The following is a 20,768-nucleotide window of genomic DNA, read 5'->3' on the forward strand; positions in this document are numbered from 1 at the left end:
TAACTTATTAAAAACTGCTAATTAAACATTTTCAGTCAAATTTTATTAAAAAAAAAAAAGCAGCAGATCAACATTACAATTCAAGATTCTAATCTAAATATGCACTTGACAATGAAGCACATCTGAGTATGGAGTGAAAAAGGTTTTCCAAAAAAAAACATCAAATATATTATCTCCAAATACCCAAATTATAAACCACTCCTTGAAAGCCTTTTGTTAAATGGAATCATAAAGAACTGAAGATTTATTGCTGTGAAAACAAATCTGTAGTACAGTAGTATGAATCTTGGGTATTAAGCATAATCAGCTGAATCAAGTTAGGAAGGTGAAAATGTGGTAAGAATGTGTGTGTGTGTGACAGAGAGAGAGAGAGAGAGAGAGAGAGAGAGAGAGAGAGAGAGAGAGAGAGAGAATGAATATGAGAGAGAAAAGGGAGGGAGGGAGGGAGAGAAACAGACAGAAGACTGAGACTGTAAGTCAGTTGACCCAAGAACAACTGAGATATCTAACTTGTTCAGTTGAGACCAGGCATCATGTTAATTCTCCATTTTTTAGAAGGCAATTAAAAGTCACAATTCCACAGCCCACAAATCAAATAAAAATATTGTAGAAAGAAATTAAAACTATGTTCAAAGAGCTTTTTCTCCCAGCTCATTTTCAGCACCCCAAGGAAAATAAAAGCATCCATGACTATCACAGATGAAAATAAAATGAACGTCATTGGAATCAGTTATTTTTCCCCACTGAGGTATAAAATCTATATAGAAATTTGATACTATACTATAACAAATTGTACTTCTCATAGTTCTGTTTTAATTTTGTTTAAACCCTGTTTAATATAGTTTTTTTTTAATGTAAAAATGTTGTTTTCATGATTCTGTATCTGGTTTCAGTTCTTTTTCATTTGCTTTTATGTCAATGTTTAATATACTGGCTACCAGTTCTAATCAGGAAAAAAATCTTGGTAATCTCTTCATTGACAGCACACTCAGCAGAAATTACTGATGTGCAAGCAAACCATAAAAGGTGCAGCTCTCCAGATAGCACATTTTGTTGACTGTTTCACTGTCTGAATATTCTTTTCCATGATTCTTGATGAAAGACTCTTTCAATCTTGTAAACATCAGTGTGCACAGTCTCACTACTATGCAGTTTCACGTCCTTGGACAGGAAGGCTGGTTCACAGCTAGTGAAAAGCTAGAGGAGTCTGAGTTTTAATGGCTGATAATCTTATATCCCGCAGAGGAGGAAAGCACTTTCCTTTTTTGCTACTTAAGAATGTGGCAGAAACGTATGCTGAGGTAGCCCAGTCAATCCTTATTTTTTTTCTTTTTTTAAAAATTTGGTCTCAGAATATTTCTGGAAGGGTGACATTTCGAAGAAGCCACTGCTGGGACCGGCTTCCACTGCAGTCTCTAATGCTGGGCACCTGGCTGTCCTCTTCCGTGGCTTTATCCAGGCACTGATTACTGTTCACATGCTGCAGGGTTAATTTCTGAAAATGACAGGGGGGAAAAAAAAAGAAATCTTAACATGAAAGTGGAGAAGGAAAACATCACACCCCGCCCCCCCTTTCTTGGAACTGAGGATTGAACCCAGGGGTACTCAATCACTAAGCTACTTCCCTCGTTCTATTTTATTTTGAGACAGTCTTGTTAGGTTGCTTAGGGCCTAAGTTGATAAAGCTGGCTTCAAATTTGCTATCCTGCTTCAGCATCCCCAGTTGCTAGGATTACAGGTGTGTACCATCACATCCAGCTTCAACTATCATTTTGGTGATTACTAAATTTGTCTGTAGAAAAGATTTTTGGTGGGCAGTATAAATTATTTAAAAGACAACAGAGAAAATGTGCACATTTAAAGATGCATTAAGAGCTAAGTGGGAGAGAAAATCCATTTGGTTCAGTGGGGCACAATTGACCTGCAGGAAGATGACCTAATTCTAAGCCCTAATTCTGGCATAAGTTCCGTAAAACTGTGAGAAACTTCTCTTTTTGTGAATGTGCACTCTGGTTTCCCTAAAAAAAGAAAGAAATGAAAGAAAGGAAGACCAGATTGGTTCCTAATTTAGGATCCTCCAACCTATTTCCAAACAGCAATTTCAAAGTTTTTTCATTTCCCTGTGATAGGGCTGTTCCTGTAAATTCTGTGATTCCAAATCTCAAGCTTTAGAAATTTAGGTCCTTTTGCAGAATTAAAGTTGTATGAACACTGGGATGGCTACGATTTGGTACAAGCAATCTTAAGTCTGTGTTATATTCAATCCAAGAAAAGACTAGCCTTGTGGTTAAGGCAGGTGGTGTGGTACACAAGAACAACACAGGAACTTGGAGTTAGTCTATGGTTCATAGCCTGGGTAACTTGGCCTTCCTCCTTTTTAAAATGTAGATTACATATTTTGAGTAGATTCTGTGAGGCTGAGACAACAAAGTTTATATAATATCTTACAAAGAAGGTATTTAAACAAATGGCTGACAGATAAAGCTATGCATCTTCGTATCTACTCATTTACATTTTGTAATTGGTATTATCTTGTTGATTTTTAGGATAATTTCAAAAAGGCAGGAAAGAGAGTTAACAGATACACAGTTAAAATGATCCAGACTCTGATAATGTACTCTGGTCACATTAAGGTCTTCAGAATAGTTGTGGCAGGCATAAACTTCAAGTTATTTTATAAGTTCAAATGACTTTAAGGAAAGGTGGAACATCAACAAACATATTTATTTGGTTCGCTGACAATTTTAAAATAATTATTTTATCTGGAACATCTCATTTTCATGAAGTTTTTCTTTTGTACCTATGTCAAAACAAAATGTAATGATTATATAACTATTTTGGCTTCTAGTCATTCACTATTCTTGTGTTAAAACAAAGTGAGAACTGGCAAAAGATGGTATACATTTGCAGATGTCTCCATCCACACTGATTTAGGTTCAGTGACTTTTGAATTCCTATAAATGCATAAAAACAGAACCAAAAAAGAGTGGATGTTTTAATTTTTCACACAGATGCTGTGTAATTTATTGGCTGATAAGGTGGCCTTAGCAGTCAAGACATTCCTGGAATGAATTTTGGATTTGTCAACTGAAGCATAACTTAAAGTAACTCGTCATCAAAGCAACCTCTCTGACACTCAGTATTCTCACTATAAAAAGGGAGCAAAAGTACTCACTTCATTGGGCTTTTGTGAGGAAACAATGAGAAAATGTGCACAAAGTGTTATCTAGTCTGGACTAAGAACTTGACAAATGGTACTTATTAGAAAACAATATCCTAGCTACACCCTGGGCAGCCATGAACACAATCTAGCAGCCCGATATACTAGACTGCTGAAGCTCTGCATGCACACTGTTGCCAAAGCAGTCACATAAACAATGCAGAACAAGAACAAATTCAGCAAAGCGGCAGGATACAAATTCAACATACAAAAATCAATAGCTTTTCTATACACCAATAATGAACCCAATGAAAAGAAGTCAGGAAAACAATTCCATACATGATAGCCTTAAACCGAAACAAGGGAATAAATCTAACAAGGAGGTGAAAGATCTCTACAATGAAAATTATAGAACACTGAAGAAAAAAAATAAAGAAGACATTAGAAGGTAGGAAGACCTCTATGTTCTTAGGCAAAATTAATACTATTTTTAAATGACTGTATTATTAAAAAAAAGTGATTTATAGATTTAATAAAACTCCCACCAAAATACCAATGACAGGCTGGGATCATAGCTCAGTGGTAGAGCGCTTGTGCCTTACAGGGGTGAGGCACTGGGTTCAATGCTCAGCACTGCATATAAATAAAGGAATAAAATAAATATCCATCAACAACTAAAAAAGAATTAAAAATAATAAAAAATATCAATGACAGGGCTGGGGTTGTGGCTCAGTGGTAGAGCGCTTGCCTAGTGCGTGTGAGGCCCTGGGTTCTATCCTTAGCACCACATAAAAATAAATAAAACACAGGTATTGTGTCCAACTACAACTAAAACATAAATATCTTAAAAAATAAATCAATGACATTCTTCATAAAACTAGGAAAAAAGTCTTAAAATTCATATGGAAGAATAAAAGACCCAGAGTAGTCAAAACTATTCTAAGCAATAAGAACAAGGTGAAAGCATTACAATACTCAATCTCAAATAATACTATAGAGCTACAGGAACAAAAACACTATGGTATTGCAAAAACAAAACAAAACAAAACAAAACAAAACAAAACAAAAACAACACCACATATAAAGACCAACGGAATAGAAGACACAGAGACAAATCCACATAGATACAGTTATCTGATCTTTGAAAAAGGTTCCAAAACCATATATTTGATAAAAGAGAGCCTTTTTAACATAACAGCCTCTATCAATGTGTAGAAGAATAAACTAGATCCCTACCTATCACCCTGCACAAAAGTCAATTCAAAATGGACAAGAACTGGGAATTAGAAACTTCTCAATTGCTAAAAGAAAACATGCAGGAAACATTTCAATATATAAATGCAGGCATCAACTTCCTTAATAAGACTCAGTAAATGATGAATAAATAAAGCTCAGTAAATAACAATAAGAATCTATAAGTGGAATGGCATCAAATTAAAATGCTTCTGCACAGCAAAGAAAAAAATTAAGAGCATGAAAAGAAGCCTATGAATGAGAGAAAATTCTTGCCAGTTACGCTTCTGACAGGGAATGAACTAAATACTCATTTCTCAAAAGAAGAAATGCAAAAGGCCAACAAATATATAAAAAAATGTTCAATATCCTGAGTAATCAAGAAAATGCAAATTAAAACTACACTGAAATCTCATTTCATTTAGTTAGAGTGGCAATCATCATCTATGTATAATATATAAAAGTGCATAAATGCATTCATTCTACTGTCATGTGTAATTAATTAAAACAAAAAATTCTTAAAAAGAGAATATAAATAATAGATGATGGTGAGAATGTGGGGATAAAGAAACACTTGTATAATGTTGGTAAGATTGTAAATTAGCATAACCACAATGGAGATTCCTCAAAAGACTAGGAATGAAAACACGGGATGACCTAGCTATTCTGCTCTTTGGTATTTATCCAAAATAACTAAAACTAGCATACTATACTGATACAGGCACATCAATGTTTGAGTCTTGTCTTTTTTTGTATGTGCATGTGTGGTGTTGGGGATTGAACTCAGGACCTCACATATACTAGGCATAGCATGCTATACCACTGAGCCATATTCCCAGCCCTACCATCAATATTTATAGCAGTGCCATTCACAATAACCAAGTTATAGAACCAGCCTAGGTGTCACCTACACATGAATGGATAAAGAATATGTGATATATACACAATGAAATTTTATTCAGCCGTAAAGAAGACTGAAATTATGTCATCTGCTGGTAAATAGATGGAATTAAAGAACATTATGCTAAGTGAAATAAGCCAAACTCACAAAGTCAAGGATCGAATATTTTCTCATATGCGAGAAGCTAGACAGAAAAAAGAAATTGAAAAAAAAAAAAAAAAGAGGGAGGGATCTCACAAAAATAGGAGAGAGACCAGTAGAATAGAGAAGGGAGGTTGGGGGGAGGAAAGAGGTGAGGGAAAGGGGAAGTACTGGGGAATAAAATGGAACAAATTATGTACATGTATGAATATGTCATAATGAACTCCACTATTATGTATAATATAATGTACTACAATTAAAAAAAAAAAAAAAAAAAAAACCTCAAACATTCCAAAACTCCCTGCAAAGCTTGTTCTACTGACATTCTTCCTCAGGCCCATGGCCAATATTATTAAAATCAGAAAGAAATTTAAGTACAATAAAAATTTGGTTGGATAATTCTCTTTTTCAAATCCCAATTTTTAAAAATGTGCATTTCATTTATCTAGTATAATTCAAATAAACTTGAAACAAATTGGGTTACTGTTTGGTACTGATTATTTAACTGTTTAACAACAGTATAAAATTCTCATAATTCAGTTGAACAGCCCCCCAGAGACCTGGACTCTGGTGAAGAATCTTGTTCCAAATAAGGCTCTGGTAACTGACATCAGGTGAAGAGCTCTGTGGCTAGTGACACTGTGAGCTTTGTCATCTTAGGACTCAACAAAAAACCCAGCTAATACTGAGTAGACTCCACATAGAGAAAGCTCAATTAAGGCAACTAAACAGGCAAGTGACAAATGTCTACCTTTAATCTTTGAAGAGGATAAAAGTTATAATTAATTTTTACAAAAAGTCTACATATAAGCTAGAAAAAATAATTTGCCCACCTCCTGCCCTGATCCCTAGATATAATGGGGTTTCAACTGTAAGTAGTCAAAGCAAAAGAGGATGGTGTTACATTATGAAATTTATGTAATATATAATATAAACAAGATTTAAAGATATATATATATATATATATATATATATATATATATATATATATATAGAATCCCAGTTTTGAGATCTAGTTTATACCATTACCTGTTCTGTGACCTTGGGCAACTGAGTTCCATTCTGGGCTTCAGTTTCTACTCACACAAAACAGTGTCCTGGATTTTATTTCTAGGGTTCCTTTGAAATCCAAGATTTCATTATTTTGAGTTTACATTTATAAATTACTGAGATAAATATTTTGTTCTCTCTCTAGTTTGTTATGTTTTCAGCAGCTAGAAGCAGGATAATTCTGATGGATTGTTACCCTCTAGAGCTCCCTACTACAGTCAGCTCAGGCTGCTGGAGGTGGACCAGTACTGCAGCTTGACTTCTCCTTCTGTCCAATTTTGCCTTCTCCCTTTCCTTTTCACAGGTATTGATTCAAAAAGTGACCTCTAATAAACATCTGAACACTAAATTTTATTTTACAGACTGCTTCTGGGAGAAACTAGCCTATGACATTGAATTTTTAATCTCAGGAAAAAACTCTGCAAAGTGATTCATAAGTTTTAAAACTTTACACTCAACAACCAGTTCTTTGTAAAAACCCCATCTCCAGCCTCTTATATTTCTAAGCAAATATTTACTTTTCAAATACCTGTTGTGGTAGACTGTGTAGGATAGCTAGACAACAGTCATTCCCAATCTTTGTCACTTGGCAATCTCATACTATAAAGACTAGCTCTTCCTTGTCACTGAGCTGGGGGTCACTATGGGATGAAGTTCTGGCCCATAAGAAATAAGCAGAGTTTGCTAAGAGGGTTGCAAAAAAAGCTTTTGCTTTCCTGAGTAAGAGAGACATATGTGGTAGCGAAACATTCCCTCTTCCCTTCTCTTTCTACTTTGAGTTGAGATGTGGCAATGAGAGCTTCAGAAACCATCTTCTGGCCATATAGAAAGTTGATAATACTATAGTTATGCTATCCCTGACACCAATGTCCCATTGAATCTATACCCGAAACCACTGACCTCCAGATTTACATAAGAAAAATAAATGCCTATTTATTTAAGCTACTATAAGTAGTTTTCATATTGCCTAATTAACACACTGTAATTTTCCAGTGAACTTAAAAGTGGGAGGTTTTTCAGACTAGTGGGATTCTACATCATATATAATCTGAGAATGAGAAATTATACTCCGCTATATATGATGTGTCAAAGTATACTCTACTGTCATGCATAACTAATTAAAAGAAAAAAAATTTAATTAAGTTCTCCAATGATTAAAAAAAAAAGTTTTGGTTGTCACAATGACTGTGCCACTGGCACTTTCTGCCTCATGCCAGAGATACTCTATATCCTTCAATGCATGGGGCAGGCACAGCCAAAAGAGCAATAGCATGCACCAAACATCATTCCAGAAGAGACTATTCAGGCCATTTCCAATGGCCATATTAACCATATTAGTTGATATTAGTCACTGTAGCTATGAAGAATATAAACATACTTAATGACAGTGACAGTCTAATTATTTTATTCCTAGAGGCTACTGGATAGGTAACTTACCACTGGGTCATACTCCCAGAGCTGGTTGCCTTTTAGGTGATGGCACTTGAGCATGGTAACTGGGCCATTAAGTTTGGAAACATCTAAGCAAAGGTCATCTGTTCTAATTTCTTTATTGGCAGTATAAGAGAAAACCTGGAAAACAAAATGGAAACATGTAGGCTTTAATAACAAAAAAAAATTAGCCAGTATTTCATATACTCAGTAACCTAGGAGGGAAAAAAATATTCTAAGATACACAATTCTGCATTTTATTGAATTAATAGAGACTTAAATGACTCATAAAAGCTACCACCAGGTTTATACAGAAAAAAGTAAAAATGGCCTTAGTTCTCTGCATACACTAAGTGTGCTGGCAGGGAGTATAATTTCATTAGAAAGCGCAAAATAAATTTTGTGTTCAGCAATGTTAATATAGTTCTCACAAAGGGCCTGTTACAGGAAAATATTTCCTGAATGATGTCACAGATAAAAAGGGCAAAGTAAAAACAGAGTTAAAAAAATTCTCCTTTTTATAAGTTAATATTAAGATACTCACCTGATTGCCTCCCATACCATGACAATTAAAAATTCCAACTTTTTCATTCTCTTTTCTAGCCATGTTATCTAGACACTGATTTGTTTCCACATTTCGTATCTATGGGACAACAATGGAAATATCAGAAGTTAGAAGGGTTAACTAGACAGATAAACACACATACACTAAAAAATCAATTTAAGTTTTCCCCATACTATGGATTCCCCATATAAAGGTGGTAGGTTGGGGTGGTTTGGAGAGGATCAGTAACTGGCTACCTAAAATTCTTTGGTCTAAAAAGAAATATATATAATTTCTATGTTTATGAGGGAAAATCCTTTAAATTCTTTTCCCTTCATTCTTCTAATGTTCTCTAGAATTTGTATTTAGTCTAATAAAGTCTTCTCTAGCTAAACAATGTAACAACTCCCTAAGGACACAAATAATAATCAAGACAAGCATATTATATTACTTTTGGTAACTACTCTGATGACTTTTCTGGATACTTAAGATGGGCATTTTCTAGTCAAAGACTTGGAAATTGGCTTATTTTGGAAGCCTAGGTATGGTATAGTATAATACAAACTTTACTCTTTCATTAGACATTTATCAATTACACAAAAGGAATTTAAATCAGTCATCAGACTTGTGAGAAATATTTTGAGCAATGCCTCTTGACACTTTGCTTTCTTTAAATCACTGCAGCTTCAAAGCACTTGATAAATTAACAGACACCTGAAAGTCCTAAATCTATTACCCTGCATGGTATTGTTAGCAGGTATGCCAGGGGGAGAGGTGTGATAGACTACATTTGTCATGTTATGTAGACAGAAAAATCTAATTTTGTGTGATGAAGTAGGGTTAAAGTTAAAAACACAAATATGTCATTTACTTTTATAAACAAATATATGGTTTACATATTATTCCAATATTTTAATAAGGCACTAAGAAGGCCAGATACATAAAAGTACAGCTATTATTCCCAGGCAGCCAGGAATAAGAATTGAGGCTCTGGCACAGGAGACCCAGATTTAAATCCAAGTGGCCCAAACCTTTTAAAATCAGTAATGGCAATCATGGTTAGCAGAGGGACGTGGGGGTGATGTCTAACAACCCTATAGTGAGGTTATGTAAGACACTGCATCAAAGTATCTACTTCAGAGTCCAGTACAGCTTGATTCAGAAACAGCAAGAATCTGCAATGTTACATTATCACTAGTTACCAACATGTGGCTATTCACTTTATTCAAAACAGATTTTTCAACTTTTTAATATTAATAGTTCCTCATCCCAATATTTTAATATGCTCCCATCCCACCTTGAGAATTGCTACCTGAAACATACCTCATTATCATTCCTCAAAAAACTTTCCCTATTCTCCTGATTATGACTAATCTTACAACTTATCCAATATTCAAGTTGGAAATCCCAAGGTCTTTTTTTGTTTCTGAGTGCAATATATCACATTAGTGTGTGGTAATTCTTTTACTACAAGATTCATATACATACAAGCGTATATGGATGTGGATACACACACACACACACACACACACACACACACACACACACACACACACATATATTTTGGTACTGGGGATTGAATACTCTGTTGCTTAGCCACATCCCTGGCCCTTTTTATTTTTCATTTTGAAATTGGGTCTTGCTAAGTTGCTGAGAATACAGGGATGTGCCACTGTGCCTGGCCAATTCATATCATCTTTTAAATCTATTATTTAAATTCAGAAACTCATTACTTAATAAGAAATAATAGGTTTTATAATTAAACACAGATTTGCATAGAGCAAATCTTCCTATACCACAGTTGGAGATCAATTAATACTTGATGATGATGGCTACCTTACTTGAAAAAGAATTCAAGTTATGACAAGATGATGTATTCATACAAATCAATTATTCCTTATAGTTTTGATTAAAATATAACTCTCCAATTCTTTGATTTTCTTATTTTTTTTCTTCCAAACACAGATGTAAAAGTTGCTGAAGAATGGGGATACATACGACAAGAATGATTATTAGAGTAGAACCAATGTTATCCCTGGCTTCTCAACGAACAAAATAGCTATTTTGTTAAATAACTGACTAATCTTACAACTAACTTGTCCAATATTTATCAATTCAATATTTATTATCCAATATTTATTTACAATTCTTTAACCAAATTTAAAACACATTTTTTTTTAAAAAAATGCAATACTCCAAAATATAACAAGGCTTCTTATCACTTTTTAAGTATTTTATAATAAATTAACTTTGGCCATTTGCTTTTTATAAGTGATATGCTGCTAATAAATGATAGCAAATAAACTGTGCTTAACTCTGCTAGGCACTGTTCTTTGAGATCTGTATAAGAGCTTATATCATAGATATAGTATTCACGACTAATTTTGGGTTGTTGTCTGAAATGAGAGCTGATCTCTATCCCTTGGGGTTACTACTGACTACTAGATGCAGAAAGTGAAGTTTCTACAAGAACTGGAAGCTTCCCATCAGCTGTTAAAAGTAAGGGAAAAATAGCCTATATCAGTAAAACGTGGCAGTGAGTCCCAGATGAGATGGGAAGTCAGAGACCCAGTGTTAGGTAGGGCCTGGTGACAAATCTCCAAAAGGCAGGGAAAGTGAAGAGATGTCCTGCAGATTAGGTTTCTGGAAGAGGGCAGTTAATGAAGTTTTAATCTTGAGTGGCTTTAATATTAGCAGGAAGAGAGGTGTGTTTGCCTCAACAAATTCGTAACATCTTTGCTGCTGGAAGGGTATGTCTGCTTGCCCCAGGTGGGTTGCTTTATATACTGGTTGGCTAGATGATGCAATTTTGGAGGATATATCCTTCTTCTTATAAAACTGTATGTGGATTACCTCACCTATTGGGTGTTTTCTCAAGAAAACATGGAGGGTAAAAATGACGGCAACACCTCAATGTTTACTTTGCAATGGACATAGGTACTAGGGTTGGCTATTCAACACTTTAAAGAATATTTGAGGGCTGGGGTTGTAGCTCAGTGGTAGAATGCTTGCCTTGCATACATGAGGCCCTGGGTTCGATCCTCAACACTACATTAAAAATAAATAAATAAATAAAAATATGTGCAAGAGTGTAAGACTAGCTAATGTAAGGATATTCTAGGCAAATGCCTCCTTTGTTGGACTTAAAAAAAAAGTACAAATCTTCTGAAAAGTTAGGCAATATACTGAATTTCAATACAAAGAATGAAGAGGCTAACTTCTTTTTTGGTTTTCCCCAGTCATTCAAGGTTTTATCCCACCTTCTGGTGTATATACAGTGCAAGGCTAACTTTTCAGGGGTCTTACAATGCTATTAATTCTTTTTAGTTTGTTTACCTTCCAAATCACACCTTGATGACTATCAGAGTATGTTTCCTTGTTTGGTAACATACTCATAGCAATCTGATCTTTTTTTCAAAGGAGTTTGCTCATATTGCTTGTCTTCCCACCAAAATAAAATCCAAAGTCCTCACTATTATATGCTCTGTATGACCTAACCCTCATTATGTTGTTGACCTTATCTTCTACTATCCCTCTACTTGTTCACTCTGTTCTAGACAACTCCCTCCCTGCTGAATATGCCAAGTGCATGCACATCTTAGAAATGTTTGTTCTTGGTGTTACTGGTGCTCAGAATATCCCCTCCCCACAAATTTATATGACCTGCTCACTCACTTCTTTCAGATCTCTGCTCAGTAAATTACCTTATAAGAAGGCTACCTCAACTACCCTACAAAAAACAGCACCATTGTCCACGGTTACCAGTTGTTCTCTATTCTTTCGGCTCTGGCTATCATCTGATATACTGTATATTTTTCATAACTTGTTTCCCCCATGACTGTAATATCAACAAGGGCAGGATCTTTATTCATTACTATGTCCTTAGTACTTAAATAGTATCTATTACATAATAGGTGCTGAAATAAATATTTCTGAATGAATGAACTGAAGAAGAGACAACTTCCTATAGAGTAGGGAGGGGATTACTTCCTGAGTGTTAGAAAGATAACTGTTAGGATAGGGCCTGGCTGTGGCCCTGGTCACACATGTCATCTTTTGCTACTATGCCTTTCAAAAGGAAATTTTGTCCTATCAATTTCTATCATAAAAGGTTGGATTTTCACCTCATTTTGCTTCTTGTTCTTTCTATAAAAGCCATTTTTATAATCAAAAGCTCATAAAGACCTGCAATGAATTGCAGATGGTTCAGCCTATTAACGAAACATATTGCTATAGGGAAAGAATAGCAGAAAAGGCAAGATTATACACTATACACATATCTTCAGGTACATTAACCCAATGGATTTGACTTTTGGGGAGAGGTGGGAGCAAAACAGTATTATTTACACTTTGGGATAAAAAGGAGGAAGGAAGCAAAGAAGTTTAATTTTATCATTTGAAGAAAATACCTCAATAAAAGCTCCAAGTGGTCAAACACAAGCTGTAACAATAGATGAGGATAAGGAAGGTTATCAGTGATTGCTCCTGACTGCATATTCCGGGGCTCAGTAAATATTTTCTTAAATATTTAAGAAAGTAAATATTTTAGTCTTCTGGGTCATATGGTCTCTATGGCAATTATTCAACTCTACTGCTGTAGTGCAAAAGTAACTAAATGCAGTAAGTAAATTCAGGGACAAGGCCATGTTCCTATACATATTCATTTACAAAAACAGGCAACAGGGTGGACTTAGCCTGCAGGCCATGGAATGCTGATCCCTGTCAGAGACTACCAAATACATGCCTATGGTACTGGAATAACTCTTCTTTTTCCCTTTCTACAATTTTTCTGTAAGTCAAATAACTATGGAGTCAAAACAAGGATGGCTACATCTTTTCACAAAGGGCCTATGTACAAGTAAGTCTTTTAAGTGCTAAGACCATCCCAGAAAAAATGAGCCAATTCCAAGCAAAGGAGTCTGTGCAGGGGTAGAAAAAGAAATAATGGCTGTTTTATGCAAAGTAGGAGGCCTGTGTTCTCTGGGTAAAAGGGACAGAATGCAGAAAAGAAAGTGTATCTACTAGAATGGTGGACAATAAAAGAAGAGGCTAAGAGATAGAAAACATCTGATAGTGAGCATATTCAACAATATAAGCCTAGTCAAAAAAGAATTGTGATGTATCCTTTAAAAGACAGAGGCTTTCAAACTTTTTTGATTGCAACTGACATTGAGAAATATATTTTCTCATCATGATTCAGTAAAAACTTTACTGTAAGCAATACGAATTTGAACTTTTTTCCCAGACTATTAAAAAAAAAAAATGGTGGTCAAAAGCAGCTGAATTGCTTTACAATCCAGTATTGGGCTGTGTTAAAAATCACTGACTTGAGCAGTAATAACATGGATCTTCAACTTCTTTAACAGAAGAAACTGCAAGATTATTAATAAAGGATATCTCAAATCTTTATAGTCCTAAAACTCGGAGTGTTCTACTATAATAAAGAAGAGAAGGAAAGGCACTGCTTCTTGGTAGGACACAGTAATCCAACACCTCTGCATTAAAAACTAGAGGCAAAACATCAGTTAAACTGCAAGCTGTTGAAAGCACTAACTTAAGGTAGACTGTGATACTTCAGAGATGAATACTGAAATCTCTACAGCAACTATGAAAACAAAAACACAAGCATTACAACTAAGAAGTCAACAACAGAGAATAAAAAGAAAATTAACAAAAAAGAAAACTGTTCTTGTTTCTTGGGAATGGAGGAAGGAACAGGGATTTAAAAGGGCTACAGGTGAAGACAGTTGTGTCTGCCTCTAAGAAAAGTTTGAACTTAGGCTTCTGGGAGACTGACCTCCAGAGTCAACATTTTGGATTAATAACAATAACAATCAGAATTCTGGGCTAGAGGAAGAACCTATTTGGATCCCTAGACAAAGCCAAGGTCTAGATGGAACACAGAATGGATGGCCATTGACATTGGAGGAAGACGGCATACAAAATGGTTGTTTGTGACCTTCCTGGAAGTTACAACAGAAGTAGTAAGAATGTAAGTCTCTCTTATAAGAGATCCTTACAGTATGGGAATTCTCTGGGATAAAAAGCTAACCTTCAAAGCTTAACTAATTTGTTTTAACTAATTAGAAGCATTAATAAGCAGAGACTACTTCAGATTTCAAGAACATTTGCTGCTGAATTCTAAGAGAATAACTAAAAGCATCACCAGAAACAAACATGTTTATCAACATTCTTTCCAACTTCCCTGCCCAAACCAAGACTTACAACTCCCAAAGGATATAATTTGCCAAAAATACAATGTTATGAATGATCTTTCAAACTTCTCTGTCAGTCTTTACAATTTATCTTGACTTTAAAATTTCTTAACCTTTGATTTGGGACTAAAACTAGTATATAAGCTTTATGAGTATGTGATCAAGTAAATGGGTTAGTTTGTTAAAAAATAAGTTTATTAAAGATATTTATATTGTAACAAGACAGAGCATCCTTATTTTAATAAAATATAACATGACAAAATAATATTTCAACTTATGAGGCAGACACTGTGTAAATAAGAACTTTTCCACACTTGAGATTATTTAATTTTAATCTGAAGGTACTCTGAAGTATATTAGAAATTAAAAATTTAATCTCTAGGTTTTTTAAATGAGGAACTAAGAATATAATAAACACAAAGAATACATGTTTTTACCTCTCCCAATGAAAAATAGTGACGTGGAATTTGAGAATCAGGGTAAATATTCTCTAGGTACCAAGAAAAAGGTTTGCATTGCAGTTTGTGTCTTAGACCAAGTCTTGATGATATATCCCCATAATCTACCTTTGTAACACCTGTTGAAAGAAATAATTAATGCTGAATTATTAGTGTCCTATCAAGTAATACAAATCCATTTATATGTTGATTCTAATAAGACAGTTGAATAGAAAGGTGGTATTATTTAGGTGACATGATTACATAGTTACATACCATGAATCCACCTCTAACGTATAAAACAAGGAAAAGACATTAAATGTATTTTAATCTTTCAAAAGAAAACTACATTTATGTGAGAATAAAATACATACTAACAATATATGCAAATACAAGCTATATGGGAATCAAACTTTTATATCTTCTGGAAAAACAAAAAAAAAATATCAAAATCTATTTTGCTAAATAATAAATAGTACACTTGTTTCCAGTCAGGTTTCTCTTACACAAGTCACTGAATTGTACACACTACTATTTGTTAGACTTGTGGTAACTGAAAAATGAGGACAGAATTGTAACAATGTCAGGCAGATTTATAGCTAATGAAACAATAGTTCCCACAAAACTCTGAATAGCAGAGAAATGTTCCTAGAGACCATGTTCAAGAGCTTTCCATAGGACTTGTGATATTTGACAATTTAACAAAGATGGCTTCAAGAGCCTGCTTTCAGAGAATAATCATGACATACTGCTAAAACACTGTTTTGTTTTGTTTTTTTTTTTTTTATCAAAAAAAGTTAAGAATCCAGAAAGTCATACAAGCCTGGAAAATAGCTGAAACATCACAGAATAAACGTCAAACACTGCAGTTAGGTTAAAAAAGAAGAAGGAAGAGGAGGAGGAAGAGAAGAAAGAAGAAGGGAGGAAGGAAAAGGAGAGGAGGAGAAGAGGGGAGGAAGAAGAAGAGGAGGAGGAAGAGGAAGAAAAGGAGAAGGAAGGAGTTGGGGCGGGAGAACAGGAAGAAGAAGATGAAGACTATGACAACCACTACCAATCACCACCAACCACCACCACCACCACCACCACCACCACCACCTGGGCTGGCAAAAGTGACCATGATAATTTAGTATTATTGCCAATGATACACTGGGCACTTTGCCAAGCACAATCTGTACTGTGGTTTCATTACTTCTTACCATGACCTCATTATAGGGCAAGTGTTCATGCTCAAAGCTTCATTTCTACCCTCTTGCCTCTCTTCAGAATGCATAAATCGGGGGAAAAAGTATATAGCCTTTTATTTCTAATGTAAAATAAACTAACCTGGAGAAATTATATAGAAGAAATTCTTGAATTCATCCATCCATACTTCTGCAAGTCGTCTGTTATTTTTATTGATAATTTGCCCTGTGCCTCCTGGAAATGTGTATGGGGTAGCCTTCCGAAACACATGTCCAACATGTGAGCAAGTGACAATTTCCAAAGTTCCTCCACACTGCCAAATCTGAACACAATGCAAAGAAGACCATGTAATACATTGCTCAGTATCCAGGAAAAGATAATCTTAGTCTTCCCATTGCAATTTTCCTTTCAAATGAGTAGAGGTTTGGCTTTTATTTAAACTTAAATGGAAAATCTTCATTTACTGTTAAAAACCTTCCAAACTACCTTCACACTACCAAATCTGAAAACAGTAAAGAAGGCCATATCAAACATTGATTTTCTTAAAAACAAACAAACAACAACAAAAAAAACCCCAAAACCGTTGACATCTATTGAGTTTTATAGTTGGAATTTCATAGAATCCCAGGCAAACAGTGGTTATTTGATTACAAAGCCATTGCTTCTCAGGAGCAAATGTTTCTCCAATCATCAATTTTGAACAAACGAAAAATAGCAGATTAAAACACAGAAAAGATAGATTAAAGGCTAAATACAGAAGAGACAGAAGATGTTGAACACTTATTTTTCTAAACACAGGCCAGGATTCATAAGAGGATCATAAATTCAAATATCAGAATTACGACCAGTCCTCGTTAACAAGGACATACTATTGCTTTGTTTGTGTATGATGTGTTTATTAATGTGATTCTTGGTTAAAAATAAAACAAAACATGAAACTGACCATGTAGTAACCAGCCAGATTTTCTTTCCTCCCTTCTCTAATCTGTGTCACTATTTGTACATTAGACAGAACATAGGAATTGGAATCAGATCCATCATAAGTTCTTCAGGGAGATAGTGATAATATGTTTTGTGGTAAAAACAAAAACAAAAGAGGGGGAAAAGATCAAGTATGAGGACAAATATTTAATGCAAAATACTTGTCCTTTCAAATATATTTTCTCCCTAAATTAAAAATCTCATATAGCTATTTGCAATTAAAATCACATTTTGAAAGGTTTTGATTTTATTAACTATTACAGCCTATCTCCAAGTTTACCCAGGATCTAAAAAGTGTTAAAGCTGGATAGATCTCCTAGAGGATCTAGGGCCCAACCCTCTCCTTTTACAAGAGGGCAAAGGGATTCACTAGAAATAAGTGAACTCAAGGATTCAGATTACAGTACCCTTCAGTATGGTTTCTACTATAGTGAGATATGTGTTGTGAGTTAATTACTGAAGAATATATAACATTATCTAAAGATGTTGATTTCAGTGAACATGAAATGGTTTTGATATAAGGTCAACTGTGTTAAATTAATTTAGAGCCAGTTTTAGAAGTTTTGCACTCTATTTTTTATTGAAAAATTTAAAGCTGATAAAATGACCAGGTATTATATATAAATGAAAAATTTTCATATAAGACAAAAAGTATATCACAGAATATGAAATTAAGTTTTAGCAGTTAAGTACCAAAGTAACATATATAAACTACATATTATTTTTTAGAGCTTGAATTGTTTCCTTGAAAATGATAGAAATTAAAAACAATTAGGGAATCTTATGTAATTTTACAATTGGACTATTAAGATAATTAATTGTATTATTTGCTTAAATAGTTTATAATGAACCCTTAATAGTATTCCCAAAGTTTTTATGGGCCAAAGGCTTTGGAGTCAGATTAAACTCACATTAACTTCAATTTTATTTTTTTATTTAGAGATAACATGAATAATCAAAGCATAATATTTGAGGTTAAATACAAGACTTAATTTTTTCAAAAGGAACTTACCCTAAAGGAAATTTCTAAGTTTTCTCCTCCCCAAATATCCATTCCAGCATCATATGTTCCAATTTCCTGAAAGTAATCTCTGTCTATTGAAAAAAGGCCTCCTGCCATTGTAGGTGTTCTGAAATTCAATCATAATACTATACCATTAATATTAATGATTAAAAATTTACAATGAATTTTTTTAAAAAATTATTTATTTAATTTGTTATTAGAATAACAAATAATAGAATAATAGAATAAATTTGTTATTTCATTTCTCTGATTGTACACAAAGTAGAGTCACACTATTTGTATCTTCGTACATGTACTGAGGGTAACGATGTCCATCTCATTCCACCATCTTTCCTACTACAATGAGTTTTTGTTTTTAAAAGATACTATAGTTTTGTAACTGTTTCTAACTACAGAATAATGCTTATTCTCACTCTTCAAAAACTTTCAAAGGCTTCTAAGGGCTTTTGGTGTCAGACAAGACTTGTATACTGCTTAGGCTATTTGCTGGACCCACTGTCAGTTTCTGCCTAGATATTCCTCACTGTGCAAGTCTTAAGGATGTTCCCTGTCTTGAGCACCTTTCTCTGTCCTCAATTCTAACTTAGATTCCACTTCAAACTCCTTAAACTGAAGCTATTCCTCATAATCCTCTCCATGTGACTGTGTACACATTACACAGTTCCTAGTAATTATAAAGGCAGTGAGTTGACTATATGAACTCAGGTTAGAGTTATATGCCAGGTTCAAAAAGGCGGCAAATACTCCAAAGTCATAATATTAAATAGGATGAAAATGATAAGGCCATTTTCCTATGCTTAACAGAATAATTTAATAATTCTATTAAATCTTAATGATTCTATTAAATATTCTTTTTTTTGGGGGGGGGATACCAGGGATTGAACTCGGGGGCACTAGACCACATTCCAGCCCTATTTTGTATTTTATTTAGAGACAGGGTCTCATTGAGTGGCTTAGTGCCTTGCTTTTGCTGAAGATGGCTTTGAACTCTCGTCCTCCTGCCTCAGCCTCCTAAGCCACTAGGATCATAGGTGTGTGCCACCATACCCAGCCCATTAAATATTCTTAATAAAATCATCACCTTGACCAAGTATGGTATGTTTTCTCCAAAGTGGAGCCCAAATCATTGCGCCAGGTATGCAAGGGATTGGGGTTGGTGGGCGTAAGTGGTTTAAGCAGAGAAATCATAATAAAGAATAATTTCAGGGAGATTTCATTTATTTAAATGATTTCATTTATTTAAAATGAGTATCAGTTAATCATTTTATTTCCACAAAGAATGAGTATGGAGATAACACAGACTCCAGCAAGAAGAAAGTTAAGTACTAGGGTCTGAGGATATTATAAAGATTATATTTTAAGATGAACTGGTCACTTCTATAGCCCTAAAATATATTTAATTCCATGGTCTACTTAAGATAACAGCACTTGCCTATTAATGTGGAAAATTGTTTCCAAAAAAAGTTTGGACTTATTTTGATCTTAGAAGAGAAAAAGAATGAGAAAAGGCTAAAAATATTAGGAGTCAAAGTACACAGGCCAACATGCAGAGCTACTGTTTAGTATAGGGATACCTGACCTGCTAAAATCTTCTCTAAGTCCATGTGCATCTTTTCCCATTGGAGAAGACCCATGTCTTTCATCAGACTTTCAAATAAGTCCATCATCTTCAAATTGTTGAAGAACCCCTAATTTAGATGTTGAATTGAACTAACATCTACAGAGAGGGAATGTACCTTGTTCTGGTAAGAACTCAGGCTGGCTTAGAAAAAAAAAAAACACAGTGAAAAATCTCAACTTAGCTAGAACTGGACTTGAATCCATGGGAAAGCAGACCTCAGAAGTCCAGAATAGGAGAAAGCAGAAGCCTAAAGAAACTGAAAGAACTCTTAAATACTACAGAAGCAACATGTGGATGCAACTGGGATAAATCCTAGATGATGCAGAAAGTGCAAAGATCTCATATCCTGAACTACATAAAGATTTTTCTGGGAAAAAAAATCTATATATAGTCAAATATGAAACAAAATAAAAATTAAAAAATGAATTAATGGATATCTTTTTTGTTACTTTGTTAATTCTAGTTATTTTTATGTTTGAAAAAGTTTTGCTAGCCTTACCAGATAGGAACTATCATCCAGATGGTATGAGACTGAATTAAAAGTCTTCTCTTGTAGTGCAAGGATCCAGTTTTAAGTAATGTTTTTATATACTGACACAATTCATTAAGGGTCAGTTTGATTTATGCTAAACATTATTATCTTTAACAAATGAATTAAAGCAGATTGGACATTTTCAAAATGGTCATAGAGAAATGAAATAATATGTCATCATATTTCATGTATGTTAGATTTTTAGAATACATGGAAAAGTTCTAATTTTATTAACTGATTGGAGGAAAAATTCCTTTTAAAAATATTGATATATATGAAATTGGCTCTTAAACTACATATAAGATACACAATTACT

At 34.2% G+C, this 20,768-nt stretch overlaps 1 protein-coding gene across 5 annotated transcripts in view; it reads right to left on the bottom strand.

The window, feature by feature from the left end:
- Positions 1 to 413: 413 nt before the first annotated feature.
- The window catches only part of Galnt1 (polypeptide N-acetylgalactosaminyltransferase 1), a 114,344-nt gene continuing 93,989 nt past the window's right edge, over positions 414 to 20,768 (bottom strand). For 4 of the 5 annotated variants that reach the window (XM_077105594.1, XM_076836640.2, XM_076836641.2 and 1 more), the window contains 6 exons: positions 18,288 to 18,405; positions 16,436 to 16,616; positions 15,113 to 15,252; positions 8,461 to 8,559; positions 7,923 to 8,057; positions 414 to 1,495 (listed from right to left, as the gene is read on the bottom strand). In XM_077105594.1, coding sequence (XP_076961709.1) covers positions 1,349 to 1,495; positions 7,923 to 8,057; positions 8,461 to 8,559; positions 15,113 to 15,252; positions 16,436 to 16,616; positions 18,288 to 18,405 — 820 coding nt within the window. In that variant the 3' untranslated portion in view covers positions 414 to 1,348. The other variant, XM_077105595.1, reaches the window with a different exon arrangement.

This window comes from Callospermophilus lateralis, chromosome 17, assembly GCF_048772815.1.
Source record: "Callospermophilus lateralis isolate mCalLat2 chromosome 17, mCalLat2.hap1, whole genome shotgun sequence".
In the NCBI taxonomy this organism is placed as follows: domain Eukaryota; kingdom Metazoa; phylum Chordata; class Mammalia; order Rodentia; family Sciuridae; genus Callospermophilus; species Callospermophilus lateralis.